General features: G+C 47.9%; 1 protein-coding gene across 1 annotated transcript in view; it reads right to left on the bottom strand.

Moving 5' to 3' along the window:
- LOC147662967 (retinoic acid receptor responder protein 2-like) overlaps nt 1-18,984 on the bottom strand; it is a gene marked incomplete at its 3' end in the record, with an annotated part of 104,182 nt that extends 85,198 nt beyond the window's left edge. The window contains exon 1 of the mRNA XM_086950745.1: nt 18,754-18,984. Coding sequence (XP_086806871.1) covers nt 18,754-18,933 — 180 coding nt within the window. The remainder of the gene's footprint in view (nt 1-18,753) is intronic.
- Between the last annotated feature and the right edge of the window lie 3,362 nt (nt 18,985-22,346).

The raw sequence follows: 22,346 nt of genomic DNA, 5'->3' as shown, positions 1-22,346 counted from the left end.
AATAAAGTTACCAATTGGGTTTAACTGTTTTTTTTAAATAATCAGAGGGGGATTAGTAGAAGTGTTTTCTAAAATATGCAAATCTGTAATGTCGAGTGAAAATAATTTCTGACGGTTTTAACAATATATAGAGTCGTAATGGATTAATTAATAATGTTGCGCTTAAGACATGTTTACTGAGTCATTTAGAACGGTAACTTTTGTAATGAATTTTTTTGGTTTTCATACAAGAAGCGCAATGTCAACAACAACATAACCTCAATACAAAACACAGCATACAGAGGTACAGCAAGGGTGCAGAAAGGTGCAGGGGGCACCATCTTGAACACGACATAGTCAGGAGTATGACAACATCAACATATACATTGTATACATGGAAATAAAGGAACATCACCACATCACAGATAAGGGCATTGGACGCAGAATGAAATGGAGAGGGTGGTAAAGTGATTATGGTGGGGGCAGTGATCGATCTGTAGGGGTGGGTTCTAGGATGTGGTGGTAGTTCCGAAGGGACTACAAAATATATTTAGACCGAGATGTGAGTGGTTGTAGCTGTGCTAAGTCCCTGCTAATGCTATTGCAATGTGTCATACTTTTGAGCCCCACTGCAGCAGTAGGAACCGGGGGGGGGGGGGCATATTATCAAGAAAGGGCCTTACATTATCTCCACTTTTATCGGCAGGAAACTGCCGATAAAGCGGCGATAATGGGCTTGATAATATGCTTTATGAATTCCAATCGAAGCCCAGGTTAGATGTGAAGACATGTAACATGGGCTTCGATTGGAATTCCACATAAGGAATTAGGTGAGCATTCGTCTATGTGACTGTATTGAGATCAGGGTAATCCATGCAAAATCTTAAGCCCATGGTACTTTGCTCAGACATCAACATGTGTAGACTTACCCATGGAGTCCGGGCGTTCTCAATCATGCCTGGGTCCAAGATCTTAGTTAGCTCTACTTTGGTTCAGTTTTGGACCTTGTTTGACACTCTACTGATAAAACTCTTTACAACAAGACTGGATACTGCATATACGCTGTACATATACACTAGTGTTAGACCACTGAGGACAGAGAACAGCCCTAACACCTGTCTCAGGACAACCCTACACTCTTCTTGCTCTGTTGGTGTGTTACATCTCCGCATGAACCATGTGCCTTTGAGTATTTTTTATTTGTGCACTTGGTGCATGGTAAGGACTTTTATCCCACGCCAACACACCGGCACCGATGTCTCCACAGTCACAGCCATTCAGAAGGGAGTTTCATGTTTCTAATATGAAGTGTCATGTGGAGGAGGCATCTGGCAAGATACTGAGACACAGGGAGTGTCAAACATGGGGTTATTTTCCTTCATCAGCCTTTTCTTCATTCCTCTGGTAGAGGAGTCGTGAGTAGCCTTATATTTATGTCTATCCATGATGGTCGTCTCTTCAGTGATTCCACTCTGAAGTTTCTAATCCAGGAACGTGTTAATCTTTTTTTCTGTGATGTAATTTCCTGCTTAGAGCCTATAGAAGGAGTTTTTTGCCAGAGTAATATGTGTGGTAATGCATTTGTTCCCCAATTTTTCGTCACATTCCTCATCCATTCTGATATCGTTTTGCCTTGAAATTGTCCTTTCTGTTTTTCATCAGGATTCCTTTTGGGTTATTTCTTCAGGGAGTATGTGACCAGACTTTTTTCTAAAACCTATTCAGAATTGTTTTGCTGCCTTGCATTTCAAATTCTGCTCTTTCAGCTACAATCAGGGAGTATCAATATTGCCAAGTGGAGTTACAGTGCCTTGTGGCCTTTTCATCCTGTTTAAGACACTTCACACCTTTTACAAATATTTTTAGTGCTGGGTGGCACTGTGGCAACGGAGAGGAGACTCCTTTACCTCAGGCAATCAAGAAGGACATTCAGAACTCACTGCATCCAGTCCTTGACAAGGTGTGAAATCGTGTAAAAGACCAGTTCTCTTCAATGAGGCATCCTTAAGGTCTCTGTGTAGTAAGTCGTAGAGGGCCACATCGGTCCCCCCATTCCCCTCACTAATTCAAAAATCACCTCCATGGGGGGGCGTGGCCAAGATGGCGGCGAGGTAGGACGCAACTTGTGGAGCTCCTGCCCGCCACCCACCGTCTACAGCGGCTTATAGCACCTGAGTGAGTCGCCGAGATTTGGAGACGGAGGAGGAGTGAGCCCCCGAGCCCCCCCTGCCTTGACAGCCCGGGGGTTCCAGCTGTCGGCCTTGACGAGAGGTCGAGACACCTGGCGGCGGAGTTCCGGAGCAGGCCCGGCAGACAGGGGCGGATCGTAACTGGATTCACCAAGGCAAGCGTCCAGCGCGTGGGCCTGCTTACGACGCAAGAGCCGCGGCGCGGCAGGCCTGTGGAGGAACCCCGGCCTGCACCCCCGAGATTGGCATCCCTTGGTCGGGTGGGGTCAGCTGAACGACCCGGAGCCTGGCGGGACTGGTGTGACGGCCTGAACAGGGTGGAACTTGCGGCTCTGGCCCCATCGGCGACCCTGAAGCAGGAGGAGGTGGCGTAGCCACGTGGGCCGCCTAGAGCCTCGGGACCGCGCCTGGGCCCCACCGAGCGACCGCCTGCGGCGAGGACTGACCCTTGCCCTGCACCGGGTGTCGGAGGGGATAGCCGGGCCGGCGGACCGACATTGACGAGGCCGGGGGCAGCGTCGGCAGCTCGGCGGAGGACAGAAGGGCACTATCTGCGGCTCATAGTACAGACTTGGCGAGGAGCGAAGGTTGGACTGCGGAGCTCCTCAGTGGTACTATGGACTGGCCTTGTGAGGTGAGGAGTATGCCAGGGGTGGTGAGGCTCATCTGAGCTGCCGGCATTGGCATAGTGGGCCTTGGCTTGGTGGAGGACTTACCACATATTCCAGTGTTGGGTGGAGAGCGAGGGGCCCCCCTGGATCGGACCTCGCATCTTCCGAGGAGGTTGAGCCTGGAGAGGAGGGTGTGTTGCTTCATCGCGTTCTGAGAGACGATTGACGCAGCAAAGCTCCGTGTGAGTACTGGGTGGCCGGGCCAGCTGGGAATTGGTCGCATTTACAAACGAAGCACGGGAAGATCCTACTTGGGGTCTGCACACCCCGGTACGGAGTGAGTGGCAATACAACCCCGCTCCTAACATTACACTGGCGTCCCGAGGATTATGTCCACGACCAGGACGCAGAAGCAGAGGTCGCTGAAGGAACATTTTGGGCAGCCTTCCTTTTCCTCTCCTGCGACCCAGATCTCTCAAGGCCCGATGGCGACTGCACAGGTCCGATCAGATGCCGGGGAGGCTCCAGTCACAAAGTCGTTCATGGAATCGTTCTTTAATACACTCAGGTCGGACATACAATCAGTTAAAACGGAGCTGACTGCCGAAATGCAAGAGATCCGAAGAGATGAAGATAGCGTGGGGGAACGTGTGGCCACTCTCAAAGGTAGAAGCGACGAGACGTCAACGGAATTTAATACTCTGCAACAAGAGGTGATACGTCTGCAGGATCAGCACCTTGATATGCAGACACATCTGGAGGACTTGGAAAATAGATCACAAAGAAATAACATCAGGATCCGGGGAGTGAAGACATCGGAAGAGACCAGAGACCTTTTCGCCTTTACGGAGGGCCTCTTTCGACACATCTTGGGGGCCTCTGCAGACTTCCCCATGGTTCTGGACAGAGCACACAGGGTTGGTCCTCCGCGAGCACCTAATGCCCCGCCGGCAGACATCCTGGTCTGCCTACAAGACTTCAAAACCAAAGAAGCCATATTGGCCAAGGCACGCACCATGCACACTATTTCCTACCAGAGCCACTCTCCGGTACTATATCAAGACCTTGCTTTGATCACATTGCAACGCAGATGGCAATTCTGTCCGGTAACGGAGCACCTCAGGCAGCAGAACATAACATACTCATGGGGGCATCCGTTCAGACTTATCTTCCGCCTCAACGACAGGCTCCATCAGATGCGTTCGCTTACTGCAGCCTGTCAACTGCTGGGCCTAACGGTGGCTCAGGACGAGGAGGAACATGGGACCGCGACTCAGGGCCTGTAGTCACGCCTTCGGGTTGGCAGAAACCCCGGAGGCGACATAGATTGTGGAAACCGAACCCACAGGCCATTGTACAAGGACAGCAAGAGGCTCTTACCGTCGCCGCGGATGCCCTGGCAGGACGCAGCTCTGATGTGGAGTGATTACGCACCGGGGATGCCTTCTTTCCTCTATTGGTCGGTGGCTTGCTGAACTGTGGTGGGCAGCGGGTGACTCTGGACCGCCATCTTTGACTACATACTGAGCCCCGCCACAACGGCTTCCTGGATACTCTGGGGAGACAAACTTAACACTGAGAACTATTTTTTTCAATTGAATGTTGTTGCTTTTTTGTTTTTGGGTTTGTTCTGGGATTTGATTCTGGGTTTTTGGGTTTTCCTCTTTGGGTAGAGGCCCCTCGTCCACCTCCCCCGGTTCCTTACTGGCAGTGCTCCCCCCTTAAGCATGCTGCGACATTGACCTTCCTCCCTCCGCCTGGAATACGGGAGGGTTGGAACAACCCCAGAGTCCCTTTTTGCTTCAAAGATGTCATGTGACACACTCAGGGTCCTGTCCCTTAACGTGAAGGGCCTGAACAATCCGATTAAATGCAGGGCATTGCTTAACTATCTGGAGCAATCTGAGGCTGATATCTGCCTCCTCCAGGAGACTCACCTTCTTTCCAAAGATCATCATAGGCTACGGTTCAAATATTTCCCCACACAATTGTTTTCCTCCAGTACTACCAAGACGGCTGGGGTGGCCATCTTAGTCTCCCGATCATTTACCGGCAAGGTGCTGCACAAGGAGGCCGAGATGAAAGGCTGTCTCCTCACATACCAATTCTCCCTGGGGAACATGACCTTAGTTATTGGTTCCAACTATGCTCCCAACGAAGGGCAAATCAGATTATTGCGCACTGCTTTGAGAGAGGCAGCATCTGCGTCTGATCGCCATCTGTTGCTTGGGGGGATCTTAATATAGTTTTTGATAATGAGCTGGACCGCTCCTGTCAGCAGAGGGCACAGGTTGGAACAAATGTACATGAAGGAGCTAGGGCTCTTTGGCTTGTGGCGACACTTCCACCCGCACGCTCGTAGCTATTCCTTCTTTTCTGGAGCTCATAAGACGTATGCACGGTTGGATTATTTCCTCTGCTCCGCTTCTCTCCAGACGTCTGCCATTGATGCTGAAATTTTGACGGCGTCTTGGTTGGACCACTCCCCAGTATTGGCTACCTTTCGGCTCCCATGCACCTCCCGGCCCTCGAGACAATGGCGCCTGTGCGATACCCTTTTGCATCAACGTACGATGGTAGACCAAATTCAGGGAGCAATATCCAACTTCCTATCCCACAACGCTAATCCCGACACCTCCTTAGCAGTTCAATGGATGGCCTTAAAAGCGGTCCTGAGGGGGGGAATTAATCGCGGCTTCCTCTGCTCAGAACCGAGAACGTAGCCAGAAAAGAGCAGAACTCACACAAAGGGTACGAGAGCTTGAGCAGCTACAACAACGCACAGGGGCACACCGCGTATGGCGGCAGCTATGCAGTGAGCGGAAACAACTTGCAGCACTGGACCAGGATAGGGCTGAATTTGCAGCCCTCAGACTCCGCCATTCCTTTTTCACTGGGGGGGGACAAGTGCTGCCGCCTCCTGGCCAACAAACTGCGGGAGAAACAACAACACCAGAGGGTGCAGGGCATCCACGAGCTTAGAGGCGGATACGTCATGGAAGATGCAGCTATCGCGGAGGGGTTCAGGGATTTCTATGCCGACTTATACGCCGGAGATAGTCTGGACGCTCAACATAGCGCTGGCTATATCACAGCTGCCGGGAAGCCGGCGCTCACGGAGTCACAAGCTGCATTCCTTGACAGACCCATACAAACTGAGAAGGTTATATCGGTAATCTCCCGCCTCAAATTGGGTAAATCGCCTGGCCCAGATGGCTACACGGCTGCTTTTTATAATTTGTTTTGCTCCCAGTTAGCTCCTATTTTAACCAACCTTTTTAACACCTTTGAGCACACCGGCAACATCCCGGGGGAAATGCTAGAAGCAGCGATCGTGGTTATTCCGAAACCAGGGAAAGACAAGAGGAATTGTGGAGCGTATAGACCTATTTCACTCTTAAACATAGACCTCAAATTATAAACGGGTATTCTAGCGGCCCGCCTGGCACCCTACATGGCTCAACTTGTCGAACCCGACCAGGCTGGATTCATATCACAGAGACAAACCAGTGACAATACTAAAAGTGTCCTCTATCTGATAGAGAAGGCGTCCCGTACTCAGGGAGAATATATGCTCCTAGCTATCGATGCAGAAAAAGCCTTTGACAGGGTGCACTGGCCCTATCTGGAAATGGTTCTGCTTGCGGCGGGATTGGGGACAAATTCAGGACTCAGATTCTGAACTGTTATAGTCTACCCATGGCGACAGTTTGTGTCAATGGCTACTCATCTTCCTGCTTCCCTATTAGTAGAGGCACAAGGCAAGGATGCCCCCTGTCACCGCTCATGTTTGCGCTTTACATGGAGCCTCTTGCCTTCAGAATTCGGAAAACATCCCCTCATCACAGGGATTAGGTTTGGGGGCGACGTCCACACCATTAGTCTCTATGTGGATGACATTCTTCCATCCCTGTTGGAACCGACCACAGCTCTTCTGGCCCTTTTGATCGAATTAGATGCCTTTGCGAGAGGTTCGGTATTTAAGATCAATGTGGATAAATATATGGCACTGAACCTTTCCCTCACGCCACAGACACTGGCCTTTTTAAAAGAGGAATTCCCAGTGCACTGGGCGGATGCGACTATCCCTTATCTTGGTATCCACCTGGCACCAACCCTCAGTGCCATTGCGGAAACAAATTACTCTCTCCTCCGCACGCGTATCCGCACAGAGCTTAGACGGTGGAAACACTGTACCATGTCTTGCCTGGGTAGGATCGCAGCCACTAAAATGACGATCCTCCCACAGATCCTATACCTCTTTCAAACTCTCCCTCTCAAACCCCCGGTGGGCTGGATCCAACAGACCCAGGCGGAGTTCTCACGTTTTATCTGGAATGGTCGCAAACCTGGTTTCCGCCATCAGGTTGCATTTCTGCCACCTGAGAGAGGTGAGGTGGGAGTACCTGACCTTCAGACCTACTTTCATGCTGCTCAATTGCAATACCTGGTAGAATGGCAAAGATTAGAGTCGGAGAAACACTGGCTCTTTCAAGACCAGCCGGTAGCGGACAGGCCATTGCAGGGGATTCTCTTTCTTCGTAAGTCACACCGACCCCCCAATCTGTATGCTTCCTACATCACCAGTACCATCCTGGAAGCTTGGGACTGCACTGCTGTCTTGGTGCAATTAACCACCTTCCTCTCCCCTATGACCCCGTTGTGTGATAATCCGGACTTCTCCCCACGCATGGATGCGCAAGCATTTCAAGTATGGCGTTCCTCCTCTTGCAAATCGTTGGGGCATCTTTTTGATTTAAATGGTATCATCCCTTTCCAACAGATTAGAGAACACTATGATATCCCCGAGAAGGGCCGACTGGAGTATTTACAATTACGCCACTGGGCGTTGCACCCTTCGGTCAAACCGCAAGCACAGCGCTTACTGACCACCCATGAAAAATGGTTAGTAACTCGTACCTCTGACAAAAAAATCATCTCAGACCTATATAAACAATTACTTGACTACACCACACACACACATAATGCGGGCCGCTTGCAGTGGGAGAGAGATCTTGGGAGACCCCTGACACACAAGGACTGGGAGAACATATATCACAGAGCTAGACACTCAGCTTACCATGTGGGCCTCACAGAAAATCTAACGAAAATCGTTACATACTGGTACTACACGCCTGAGCGCTTGCACCGGTTTGACACACGCCGAAGTGATCGCTGATGGAGAGACTGTGGGGAGGTGGGCACCCTGGTGCACCTTCTCTGGGACTGCAGCCTCCTGCGGCCCTACTGGACTCAGGTACTGGACAAAGTGGACCAACACTTTGACATACAGCTCCCTAGGTTCCACTCTTATGTCCTACTCTGCCTTCTGAATCCTCTGATGTATCCACTGAAATCCCGGAGAGGTAGAATGATCGCAATTGCCCTTGGGGCAGCCATACAGAATATCTTAACCATTGGAGGTCCACCCAACTTCCCTCACACATGGGATGGCTTCAGAGATTATGGATGGTGTTGGGCGTGGAGAAACGTACGTTGGCTGGAAGGGGGTCGGAATTCCTGAGCTCTGGTGACCATTTCTGACGTTATTAACGCCGGAATTCAGGGAGCTGATTCTGGACGACTTGGAGGCGATGTAACAGGAATTGTGGGAGACCGTGGTAAATGGAGTTTGAAAAGTCCAGACGGGAGAGCACAAGTGAGATGACAGTTTGGGTAAGTGCCGCAGGGGGCAGAAGATGGCGGACTTTGCGGATCCTCCGAAGTTGGTACATGCAGGATGAGACTACCGCTCCAACTTAGGCTCTGAGGGAGAGTTCGGCGTCAATGATTACACCCAAACTCTTTACTGTTTTTGCCGGGACAGGGGGAGAGCCAAGCTCCGGAGGCCAGAACTGCGGGCCCCAGTGGGCGTGACTGAGTCCAGGGAGAAGGAGCTCAGTTTTACCGGGGTTCAACTTCAATTGGTTCTGGTTCATCCAGAGTTGGATGTGAATCATGGCTGCGTGGAACGTATTGATGGCATGTGGTGAGTTGAGTGAGAGGTTGATTTGTAAATCATCGGCGTAATTATAGACGATGATGTCCCATTTCAGAAGAGATTGAATCAGTGGCTGGAGGTATAGATTAAATAGAAGCAGGGAAAGGGAGGAGCCTTGGGGGACTCCGCAAGACGTGTTGTTTTTTTTGGCAGTGTGGAAGGACTTGACCCACTCAAGAGCAGTACCCTGGATGCCTGCCTGCTCGACACGGTGGAGAAGGATGTTATGATCCACCGTGTCGAACGGGGCCGACAAGTCCAGGAGAACGAGGGCTTGGGGGGGCCCCGCGTCCGCGTTGCTCCTGAGTGTGTCGAGAACTGCCAGGATGACGGCCTCTATAGAATGGGCGGGTCTGAAGCCGGCCTGATTAGGCTCAAGATGACAGGAAGATTCAATAAAGTTTGACAGGCACCGGGTGACGTGGGCCTCCAGTAGTTTAGAGAAGTATGGGAGGAGGGAGATGGGGCGATAATTCGACGGCTCCGCGGCGTCGGCGCCGGGTTTTTTGAGGAGGGGCACTAAGATGGCCTCCTTAAAAGAAGTGGGGGAGATGCCGCTGCTGAGAGACCTGTTAAGTAAATGTAGGATACAATCTGGCAGGTTGAGGCATATACTCCGCAGGACAGACGGTGGACAGCAGTCGTTCGGGGAGCCAGATTTCACGGGGGTGGCAAGTTCCACTAGGGAAGTAGGGTCTAAAGCAGGGAAAGTAATGAAAGTCGAGGAGTTATTAGAGGAGATATCCGGTGAATGTGACTGGGGAAGGGGAGGGATAGACTTTTTAATTTTGGGGATTTTTTCCAAGAAGAAAGAGTTGAGGGTGTCACAAGCCTCCTGAGTGGGGGTCTGGGCTGGGAGGGTTCTGTCATCTGTAGTTAGCTCATTCAAAACTCTGAACACCTCCTTAGATTTGTCGACCGCCGAAGAGATCCTGTTGGAAAAGTGTTCCATTTTAGCTAAACTGATGGCTGCTTTATAATACGTGCGGCCAGATAGGACTGTCTGGCTGACTCGGAATAATAGCGTCTCCAGGTGCGTTCTAGCTGGCGCGTTTTTAATTTCTGAACCTTGAGGTCGTCAGAGAACCACCTATGGGAGTTCCGATGCCTGGTGCGGGGGAATTTGACTAGGGGAGAAACAGGTCACTGGCCGATTCTAACCAGGAGCCGAGGTCGTGTTCTAGTCCGTCGATGTCATTAGAGGGGTGAGAGGCTGGGCGGGTGTCGGCCAGGGCAGTGAGGAAACCCTGAGAGTCATATGTGCTCCATTTCCGTGATAGGCCACCAGCCATCAGGGGGGCAGAAATCTGACCGGCGACTGTGATGGTGGTGTCAACTAGGTAGAGGTCGGTCCAGACACAGGGGAGTATGTCTGGTGGAGACAAGGCCAGATTGCAAGTCCAAATCTGGTCCAGGATGTGTCCCTTAATGTGGGTGGGTTGGGTGACCTGTTGAGTAAGATTCAGATCACTAGCAGGGTTAGCGATATCCTTGATAATAGGAGAAATGTCGCTTAACAACATTTCTCCTATTATTTTTCTCTGGAACGCCCCCCTTTACATCACATTAGAGAAAGCATAGTGAAAACTGGTGCTAACATGCCAATTTGCGTGTTAGCACCCTTTTGCTGTAGGGAGATAATTTAAAGCCAAAAAAGCAGATATAAATCCCTTGATAATATGCCCCTTGATTCTCTCAACAAATCCTTTGGTTTGGGGGTAATAAGTGGAAATCTTGTAAGTTACATCAATCTCATTCACGCGACCTTCACATAATTCAATTTGAAGTTTATTCCACCTGTACATGGGTGGCTACAATCCTTCCCCCATTTTCAGGGTCCACATAAAAGGCATTGCTGTTGAGAGAACCATCTTAATATGAAATTGTGACATAACCAATTTCCCATCCTTGAGCTACAGCCTCATCCCTCAAAAGTAAGAAACTTTGCCTGAACCTTAACAAACTCTGCGTTTCTGAGACTCCTGGGGCTCCCGTCTCACACAACTGTTGCAGTTCTGCCAAGGCTCTAGGTCTAGTACCTCACCTGCTGCTGACAACTGTGACTTCTCATAGAGGTCAGTAGTTCAGACTGCCACACAGGTAGGTGCATTGACAGTAATTAAAGGGGCCCCAGACACCTCAGTATCTCTGTGCAACAGCATCCTGCTAGGCATCTACTTTTCTTTCAAGTCTGATGTCTGCCAGCCTCATGTGATCACAGTCAATCCTTTGAGCTGGGGTGTCTCTTATTCACTTTGTGGAGTACCCTGTCATTCTTTCTGACTATTCTATGGGGCAGATTTATGATAACTGGCTCATCCCCAGGGATGCGCCAGTTATTTTGCGCCGCTGCTCCGCCACCTCACGTTTTATCTGGAATGGTCGCAAACCTCGTTTCCGCCATCAGGTTGCATTTCTGCCACCTGAGAGAGGTGAGGTGGGAGTACCTGACCTTCAGACCTACTTTCATGCTGCTCAATTGCAATACCTGGTAGAATGGCAAAGATTAGAGTCGGAGAAATGCTGGCTCTTTCAAGACCAGGCGGTAGCGGACAGGCCATTGCAGGGGATTCTCTTTCTTCGTAAGTCACACCGACCCCCCAATCTGTATGCTTCCTACATCACCAGTACCATCCTGGAAGCTTGGGACTGCACTGCTGTCTTGGTGCAATTAACCACCTTCCCCTCCCCTATGACCCCGTTGTGTGATAATCCGGACTTCTCCCCACGCATGGATGCGCAAGCATTTCAAGTATGGCGTTCCTCCTCTTGCAAATCGTTGGGGCATCTTTTTGATTTAAATGGTATCATCCCTTTCCAACAGATTAGAGAACACTATGATATCCCCGAGAAGGGCCGACTGGAGTATTTACAATTACGCCACTGGGCGTTGCACCCTTCGGTCAAACCGCAAGCACAGCGCTTACTGACCACCCATGAAAAATGGTTAGTAACTCGTACCTCTGACAAAAAAATCATCTCAGACCTATATAAACAATTACTTGACTACACCACACACACACATAATGCGGGCCGCTTGCAGTGGGAGAGAGATCTTGGGAGACCCCTGACACACAAGGACTGGGAGAACATATATCACAGAGCTAGACACTCAGCTTACCATGTGGGCCTCACAGAAAATCTAACGAAAATCGTTACATACTGGTACTACACGCCTGAGCGCTTGCACCGGTTTGACACACGCCGAAGTGATTGCTGATGGAGGGACTGTGGGGAGGTGGGCACCCTGGTGCACGTTCTCTGGGACTGCAGCCTCCTGCGGCCCTACTGGACTCAGGTACTGGACAAAGTGGACCAACACTTTGACATACAGCTCCCTAGGTTCCACTCTTATGTCCTACTCTGCCTTCCGAATCCTCTGATGTATCCACTGACATCCCGAAGAGGTAGAATGATCGCAATTGCCCTTGGGGCAGCCATACAGAATATCTTAACCATTGGAGGTCCACCCAACTTCCCTCACACATGGGATGGCTTCAGAGATTATGGATGGTGTTGGGCGTGGAGAAACGTACGTTGGCTGGAAGGGGGTCGGAATTCCTGAGCTCTGGTGACCATTTCTGACGTTATTAACGCCGGAATTCAGGGAGCTGACATGCCCCCACTACTTGAGATTGCTTCGCCTCTCTGATACCCCAATTCCCGATGTCGCCCCTAAGAAGGCCCGCAAACACCGCACTTAACTGCTGTACTATTTTCCCCCATATTCTTTCTTTTTTTTTGGTGTTCCCTTTCAATCCCAGGTGGACGAGGAATGGGCGGCTTAGGGTGGGAGTGGATGGGGAAGGGAGGGCGAGGTGGGGAAGGGTTTGTTCTTTCTAAATGTTTGCTTAGAGCCTCACTGACAGGCCCGCTCCATGCCCATTGCCGTTGGCAACACTGCAACAGATTCTTATTGATATTCTCACATTACTGTACCGGAGCTGTGGGTCTTGAATTTCTGTATGTTTATATTCAATAAAAAGATTTAAACCATAAAAATCACCTCCATCTCCTCATAACTGTGGTATGGTTTTGGCTTATTTCTGTGACACAACCAAAAGGGATATTGGCTAGAACTTAAATCTATCAAACAGGTGCCCTCATTGCTCTTTTTCAGCAAACAGGTAACCTCACTGCTCTTCTTCAGAAAAGACAGGGGTGCTTTTGCCCAAGAAACCTGGGGCAAATAGAATTCAGTAGAATTCATTGTGAGAACTTCCAGTCCTTCCTAGTACACAGTCAGTATTGTTTTGTGATCAGTCCTATTCTTCAGAAGTTATTGACTCACCTGAATATTACTCTTTGCCTTGGGCATCAGCAGCTCCTTCTTGCATCTGAGGCCTAACACATAGTCAACAACATCACCTGTGGGCGGACAGTTTGTCCGCACAGAAGCCCAAATGGATTAAATCCCATGCCATTGTATGATACTTTCCATGAAGCAGAAAGGAGGCACTGCATGAGGAAATCCTACTTCCTCTCGAAGGGCTTCTCTAAAATACCCATCATACTTTGAAGAGTCTTAGGGCCATATTATCAAGCCCCAGCGATAATTATCGCTAAGCGCACTTAGCGTTAGGATAATTATCGCCGGGTAGCGTGGATTTTCATCACTGAGATAGCGTGCCATTAGCAACGCTTATCTCAGAAGTGATAAAAATCCCTGCGCTAACTGACAAATGAGAGATTATCGCTGGAAAACCAACGATAATCTCTTGAAGTTTGGCGTTACCTTGAGGTAGGGGCTCACAAACTTAGCCATGATATCCACCTTCCATAGGATATCATGGCTAAGTCAGGAAAATACCAGGTGTAAAAAAAGCAGCGCTAACCACGGTTAGCGCTGCTTTTTTTTATCACTTATCTTATCTTATCTTAGGTGCAATTTGTAAAGCGCACTGACGCCGAAGCTTCCTGGCGCTGATAGACAGAATGAGTGAGGAGGGAGCATGAGTAGCGGATTTCTAGCTAAGAGGAGGGAAGAGGTGAGTTTTTAGCAATTTTCTGAAGTTCAGAAGGGAAGAGGAGGATTAGATTGAAAGAGGAAGGAGATTCCAAAGCACGGGAGCAAGGTAGGAAAAACGGCGACCGCCGAATTTCTTGGTTTTGTTTTTAGGAGTGACCAGCAGATGACGGTGGGCTGATCGGAGGTTACGTATTGGACAATGAGGACGGATGAGAGATTTGGGGAACGCGGGGCCAGAGCAGCGAAGGGCTTTGAAAGTGAGGCATGCCACCTTGAAGGCTGCCCTTTGGTCTATTGGGAGCCAATGAAGGCTGTGGAGCAAAGGCTTGGCCGATTGCCATCTGGGGGTTCTATGAATCAAGCGGGCCGCTTGATTCTGGACGACTTGGAGGCGATGTAACAGGAATTGTGGGAGACCGTGGTAAATGGAGTTTGAAAAGTCCAGATGGGAGAGCACAAGTGAGATGACAGTTTGGGTAAGTGCCGCAGGGGGCAGAAGATGGCGGACTTTGCGGATCCTCCGAAGTTGGTACATGCAGGATGAGACTACCGCTCCAACTTAGGCTCTGAGGGAGAGTTCGGTGTCAATGATTACACCCAAACTCTTTACTGTTTTTGCCGGGACAGGGGGAGAGCCAAACTCCGGAGGCCAGAACTGCGGGCCCCAGTGGGCGTGACTGAGTCCAGGGAGAAGGAGCTCAGTTTTACCGGGGTTCAACTTCAATTGGTTCTGGTTCATCCAGAGTTGGATGTGAATCATGGCTGCGTGGAACGTATTGATGGCATGTGGTGAGTTGAGTGAGAGGATGATTTGTAAATCATCGGCGTAATTATAGACGATGATGTCCCATTTCAGAAGAGATTGAATCAGTGGCTGGAGGTATAGATTAAATAGAAGCAGGGAAAGGGAGGAGCCTTGGGGGACTCCGCAAGATGTGTTTTTTTTTTGGGCAGTGTGGAAGGACTTGACCCACTCAAGAGCAGTACCCTGGATGCCTGCCTGCTCGACACGGTGGAGAAGGATGTTATGATCCACCGTGTCGAACGGGGCCGACAAGTCCAGGAGAACGAGGGCTTGGGGGGGCCCCGCGTCCGCGTTGCTCCTGAGTGTGTCGAGAACTGCCAGGATGACGGCCTCTATAGAATGGGCGGGTCTGAAGCCGGCCTGATTAGGCTCAAGATGACAGGAAGATTCAATAAAGTTTGACAGGCACCGGGTGACGTGGGCCTCCAGTAGTTTAGAGAAGTATGGGAGGAGGGAGATGGGGCGATAATTCGACGGCTCCGCGGCGTCGGCGCCGGGTTTTTTGAGGAGGGGCACTAAGATGGCCTCCTTAAAAGAAGTGGGGGAGATGCCGCTGCTGAGAGACCTGTTAAGTAAATGTAGGATACAATCTGGCAGGTTGAGGCATATACTCCGCAGGACAGACGGTGGACAGCAGTCGTTCGGGGAGCCAGATTTCACGGGGGTGGCAAGTTCCACTAGGGAAGTAGGGTCTAAAGCAGGGAAAGTAATGAAAGTCGAGGAGTTATTAGAGGAGATATCCGGTGAATGTGACTGGGGAAGGGGAGGGATAGACTTTTTAATTTTTGGGATTTTTTCCAAGAAGAAAGAGTTGAGGGTGTCACAAGCCTCCTGAGTGGGGGTCTGGGCTGGGAGGGTTCTGTCATCTGTAGTTAGCTCATTCAAAACTCTGAACACCTCCTTAGATTTGTCGACCGCCGAAGAGATCCTGTTGGAAAAGTGTTCCATTTTAGCTAAACTGATGGCTGCTTTATAATACGTGCGGCCAGATAGGACTGTCTGGCTGACTCGGAATAATAGCGTCTCCAGGTGCGTTCTAGCTGGCGCGTTTTTAATTTCTGAACCTTGAGGTCGTCAGAGAACCACCTATGGGAGTTCCGATGCCTGGTGCGGGGGAATTTGACTAGGGGAGAAACAGGTCACTGGCCGATTCTAACCAGGAGCCGAGGTCGTGTTCTAGTCCGTCGATGTCATTAGAGGGGTGAGAGGCTGGGCGGGTGTCGGCCAGGGCAGTGAGGAAACCCTGAGAGTCATATGTGCTCCATTTCCGTGATAGGCCACCAGCCATCAGGGGGGCAGAAATCTGACCGGCGACTGTGATGGTGGTGTCAACTAGGTAGAGGTCGGTCCAGACACAGGGGAGTATGTCTGTTGGAGACAAGGCCAGATTGCAAGTCCAAATCTGGTCCAGGATGTGTCCCTTAATGTGGGTGGGTTGGGTGACCTGTTGAGTAAGATTCAGATCACTAGCAGGGTTAGCGATATCCTTGATAATAGGAGAAATGTCGCTTAACAACATTTCTCCTATTATTTTTCTCTGGAACGCCCCCCTTTACATCTCATTAGAGAAAGTGTAGTGAAAACTGGTGCTAACATGCCAATTTGCGTGTTAGCACCCTTTTGCTGTAGGGAGATAATTTAAAGCCAAAAAAGCAGATATAAATCCCTTGATAATATGCCCCTTGATTCTCTCAACAAATCCTTTGGTTTGGGGGTAATAAGTGGAAATCTTGTAAGTTACATCAATCTCATTCACGTGACCTTCACATAATTCAATTTGAAGTTTATTCCACCTGTACATGGGTGGCTACAATCCTTCACCCATTTTCAGGGTCCACATAAAAGGCATTGCTGTTGAGGGACCCATCTTAATATGAAATTGTGACATAATCAATTTCCCATCCTTGAGCTACAGCCTCATCCCTCAAAAGTAAGAAACTTTGCCTGAACCTTAACAAACTCTGCGTTTCTGAGACTCCTGGGGCTCCCGTCTCACACAACTGTTGCAGTTCTGCCAAGGCTCTAGGTCTAGTACCTCACCTGCTGCTGACAACTGTGACTTCTCATAGAGGTCAGTAGTTCAGACTGCCACACAGGTAGGTGCATTGACAGTACTTAAAGGGGCCCCAGACACCTCAGTATCTCTGTGCAACAGCATCCTGCTAGGCATCTACTTTTCTTTCAAGTCTGATGTCTGACAGCCTCATGTGATCACAGTCAATCCTTTGAGCTGGGGTGTCTCTTATTCACTTTGTGGAGTACCCTGTCATTCTTTCTGACTATTCTATGGGGCAGATTTATGATAACTGGCTCATCCCCAGGGATGCGCCAGTTATTTTGCGCCGCTGCTCCGCCAGCCATGGTGCGCCGCATTTACAATGCGGCGCACCATGGGGCAAAAACGGCACAGATGCGTGACGCATCTGTGCCGTAAAGGTGGCGCATTGCTATAGTTGCGTCGCAAGTGCGACGCAGCTCCAGCAAGGCTCGGGGGTGCCCCATCTTTACAATGCTGCGTCAAGACCTACGCCTGCTTCAAGCAGGCGCAGGGTTTTGACGCAGCATTGGCCTGAAAGTGACTGAATGAAATCTTATAGATTTCACTCAGCCACTTTTGCGAGGCGCACCTGCCCCGGAACGACCACCCTGCGCCGGAACGCCCACAAGTGGCGCAGGGCTTTACAACGTGACGCATCTGCCTAGATGCGTCACGTTGTAAATGGGTCGTAGGGATGCGCCACGTTTACGCCGCAGTTGCGTGACACAAACGTGGCGCATTCCCAACATAAATCTGCCCCAAAAAGTTTGGGCCTTCTGCAAGTTACTACTGTCATCGCGGCCTTTTTTTGCCACTTGACCTCCCTGCTGCTTCTAAACTGCCCAGTTCCCTACCTACTTGTCAGCATGTGCTGCAAGTTCCCGTGGTTCAGCAATCTGTGAAATGGTCAAATCTGTTGCAGCACTACTAGGCAAACATAGAAACATTGCTCAATTAGCAGCTGATTAAAATAACTCCTCAAAGTTAGATACAATGTATCCTCTTCACGTGCCCAGTTAAACATTTATTAATGCCATATATACATATCTGTAAATTCACATTCAGTGCTATCATCCTTTTTTTGTAGAGCTTGTAGTTCCTTGTTTTGCCCGTTTGAGTAATTAACAGGTCGAACGCCGACCTAATGCACTGTCTAATATAATTATCCACATTTGTAAAGCGCGCAATCCAACATCTGGTTGGAAAGTTATCGTGATTTCGCAGCCCAGAATCACATGGTGCTGGGCTGATCTGCCTCCGGTGCCGGGGGATCGAACCGTGATCCACCAGATTCCGGCCTAGCTGCGGAGCCACACCTCTCCCTCTACCGCTGGTTTGCCACAAATCGATCTGAGTGGCAACATGTGGTTGGAAAGTTACCGTGATTTCGCAGCATGCCAATAATAGGGCCCCTTTTCTCCTCTTATCATCAACTGTATCAGAATATATGGAATTTTCCCTGCTGAGGTTTCGGTGGGATTTTAGCATGTTTACACCCAGGTGTCTGGAATTATTGAAATTAGCGACTCGGTCTCAGTTTTTGCATGCTATGCAATTATTACGTCTATGTGGATTGCTCCCTATTTCCTTCCCGACATTTCCTTCCTTTACTGAAATTATGCTCAGGCAGTGGAAGCTGGAAGTGGGAAAGGTTGGACAGTAAATAGGCCTGAAAACCAAAATAAAAGTGGCCAACCTTAGTGAATTAGGTAGCTAAAAAGTAGCCCACATTCGCAAATCAGGGCAGGTTTGAGCTTATAAAGGTACACTGTTTGGAGTTTGCAAGGTGTGGGAGACTGTATGCTTGTGTGCTTGCTAAATGCAATGTCCGTGCTAATATCAGGAAAAGCAAGAGAAAACAAATGGTCCTTCAGACAATTAAACAGGCCCACAAACTGAAGAAACCGGCAAACATATTGACCTGTCAGACCAGCCCTTCTCTCACTGCCAGATTGCCTTATAGGCAAAGTTGACCCTGGAAGTGGGGCCCATTTATACAATAGCATCTGGCTTTTTCCCACTTGTACTTCTGTCCCATCCTGCTATTTTCCCCCTAAAATAAAATGAACAATACATCACCAGATTCCTCCCCTTAAGAGTGACACACACCCCCTTCCCACCTCCCCCCAAACCCCTCAAAGTCCCCTTGAGGTGTACATACTTTTTCTTCTCTGCTTTGGACAGCCACGGGTTTATGGGCATATTTCTGGCCAGGTTTCCAGTTGAACTCTTCCACAACAATGTCCAATGTTTTCCTCTCAAGCTCGGAAAGCCCCAGTGGGTCACCACGAGCCGTGAAGGCTAGCGTGGCTAGCCAGAGGGCTAGGAGAAGCTTCTTCATCTTCCTCGTTCTTTGATTATGAGATCTGCAGATTTGGATTTTTGTGACTTGTTTCGATTGGTGAAAATTTAACTTTATAGGAGCAAGAGCCAAGCGTGGCAATGACCCAGAGAATCAAGAGATCAATATTATGTGAGCAAACACACGTTTGGAAACAGGGCCCTGCTGAGGCACACAGAGGAGTTCTTTAGGTTAGCTGCCAAACTCCTCCCTTCTTGTGCAAAGCACAAGTGAATAGGGTAAAACAGAATCTTTCAGTTGCCTAGTGCTTGATGAGAATAGCTTGGTATTCACCCATGTCATGAGAGGTGTTCTGATTCACTCCCTTTATGATTAAATGTGTCCTCCTTCTAGAAAACGGGAGGTGACCTTTGACTTTGGGCATCTGATTATCCAGTCTCTTCACTCAAGTATGCTGATTGACATTATGGTGACTTATTTGGCCGCTCAATTTGCGATATGAAAAAGAGATGGGGAAGCCAGTTTAGAAAGTTACCAAACACAAATGCATTGAAGAAAAAGAGGTTACAACAGTCACTTATTCTCATAAAAATCGGAAATATCTTTTAGACAGTGGCCTCCCAATTAGACATTGAGCAAACAAAGAGGGGATGGACGGAATGCTTGAATTAATTTAAGCCACAGGTAATTACTCTGACCCGCATTACAGTCCATTATTTTTTTGCTCACTTTGCCTTTATAGGTGAGGACCAGCTACATGCAACTCAGTCTCGGTCCTTCTCCTTAAGGATCTGTCTGGCTTGGACTGCCAGGCAAGGAACCCTCCAAATGGTAACAAAAACAACCCCAGATCGGGTTTGGCCTTTTTGGGCCTTATCAATCAGGTGTGCCTTGATTTCTATGGTGCTGTGAACCGGAGACCCAAGACCAGGCATCCCCATTAGACTTAAGGTATCACAATGAAGAAAAACAAGGTGATGGGTCGAATGCTTGAGTTAATCTCAGCCACTGGTAATTACCAGGAGCTGCTGAAAACAATTTCTTTCAGGAAGTTAGGGGCACATTATCAAGGGGGTTTATCTCCACTTTTTTGGCTTTAAAAGCCAAGAAAGCGGAGATAAAATTATCTGCCTATTACCTAGCTGTCGCTAACACCAGTTAGCGACAGCTAGTAGGAGATAGCGACCATCTTGGGCCCCGCTTTGCATGTCAGAGATATTTATCACTAATGACATGCAAAGTGGGCGTGCCAAGATGTTAGCGACTGGAAACAGTCGCTAACATCGCTATCTCCTATTACCAACTTTTGGAGATATTAGCGCTAAGCGCGAATATCTCCAAAAGCTAACACCTGCCCCTGAGCAGTTCATAGCCATGTTATCCAATGGTAGGTGGATAACATGGCTAAGAGCATTAGCTCGGTAATTAATGAATATCGCTGACTTTCCAGCGATATTCATGCATATCGGCCGATTTTTATCGCTTAGGAGATAAACCTTGATAATAGCAAGGTTCCTAAGCGATAAAAATCGCCGCAGCTCGGCGATAAAAATATTGCAGCTAAGCCAACATAGCGATAATTATCGCTAGTTGTTGGTAATATGCCCCTTAGTTTTTGTTGCACCCAGCTACCCCCTTTCCCCATTATACTTTGACTTGGGACTAAAAAGAATTGTGGATTTGGCCACACTAAAACTATTAGTGTACTGGGTCCGCCTCTGGATAGCACCTGAGATAAGAGATTAGGGTTTGTCTTAAAGATCTATTAAAAGTCTCGGGGCTAGGACTCTTCCTTCGTGGCAAAATTGTCTACGACTGGCTGGGGAAGCTGGGATTACAAAGGCTCTGGGCAGAGCCAACTGCAATTCATAAAGCAGATCTCAATGCATTGAAAACATTCTATTGGGCTTATATAAAAAATAGCTCAAATGGTTCACTGACCAACATGTTTTTCGATTTTAAGACCTTTCCGTTTTTTTTAGCAATTTCTAGATCTAGTATCATCTCGCTTAGCTAAGATTTTATCTATTAGTTTTTGCCTTGGGACTCTCCCATTAAGATTGTTTACCCATAAAAGGCAAACACAAGGAGATGATGGATGGAGCACTGAAACTTTCAGACACTCACCCCCAGCCACAGATCTGGGTTGAATCAACCATCGTTCTTTAGCTCACACCACCACCTCAGTTCAGGCCCAGCTATATGCAAATCAGTCTTGACCCTGTGACTCATGGGAACAGTCCATCCCGAACTGCCAAGTCAAGTCTACCCTGAACAGGAATCAAGCATCCTGGGACCAATTTTGGGGTAACACCATAAATGGTGCCAGGACCGAGATTATACCACCTGCCTAGCATGTGGCCTGATACATGTAATGTTTTCTGTCCCGAGGACCACGATTCTCGCCTCAAATGGATCCGCCCAATATGCAGTGATATGGGAACAACTAGATACCTGGTAGCCTTTAGGATTTTAAAAAACAAAACTTCTCCTAAAATTGTATTTGCAGTGAGTAAATTTTTAGAGGGGATTTAATACACGAGCAGCAACATTTTAAAAGTAGCAACCTAGTGATTATGCTCACTTCTCCTTATATTCTTTTAATCCTCTTATGTTTTAAAAGTTTGTTAGTAATCTTTTACTTTTAAAATTTCTGGAAATTTAGGAAGAAATTATTTCAGTATTCTTTGCTATTTGCACATAATATATGCCTGCGATCTGCACTTATTTTACTAGGGGGGGTAAACTGTATTGATTTAGCTTCTATTTTCTTGGTGTTGTTGACATTTTGAAGGTGCACAGACAGAAAATCGATTTTTTTATTTCAACCTACCATAATATTGAGTTTTAAATATCGTAGGTGAAGAATATCGACATCAAGAATATCGTGATACAGAATATCGACAGTACGGTAAGAAAGATCGCAGTATTTAATATCAAAGACAGTAATATCGTTTGTCAAAATATCGTTGATAATAATATCAATGTTTATATTAGTGTTCTGTATTTTAGTATGTGTGTTAAAAGTATGTGAGGTAATTTTTTGGTCTAATGTATTTTTTTAATGCATGTGTTACATTTTTAGCAGTAAATATTTTTATGTAAAATCATTTTTGCGTAATTTAGTTCTGTAGCGGGTTGTGAGTTTATAGGGGAATAGGATAGGAAGTAATTTAATTATAACAACATTATTATTAATGTTTATTTCTGAGTATTTATAATTAATTTATTATTCATTAATTATTATTTGGTTATTAATTATTATTAATTAATTAAAAGATAATTATATACATTGTCAAGTTTTTTTAGGAGCGGGTTGTGGGTTTATAGGGGAATAGGGTGGGAAGTAATTTAATTATTATAAAGTCATTATTAATATTTATTTATTCGTATTTTTAATTAATTAATTAATTAATTAATCATTAATTGGTTATTTATTTTTAACAAATATT

The sequence above is a fragment of the Lissotriton vulgaris genome, unplaced genomic scaffold, assembly GCF_964263255.1.
Source record: "Lissotriton vulgaris unplaced genomic scaffold, aLisVul1.2 SCAFFOLD_936, whole genome shotgun sequence".
In the NCBI taxonomy this organism is placed as follows: Eukaryota; Metazoa; Chordata; class Amphibia; order Caudata; family Salamandridae; genus Lissotriton; species Lissotriton vulgaris.
This window is presented reverse-complemented; position numbering and strand designations above follow the sequence as displayed.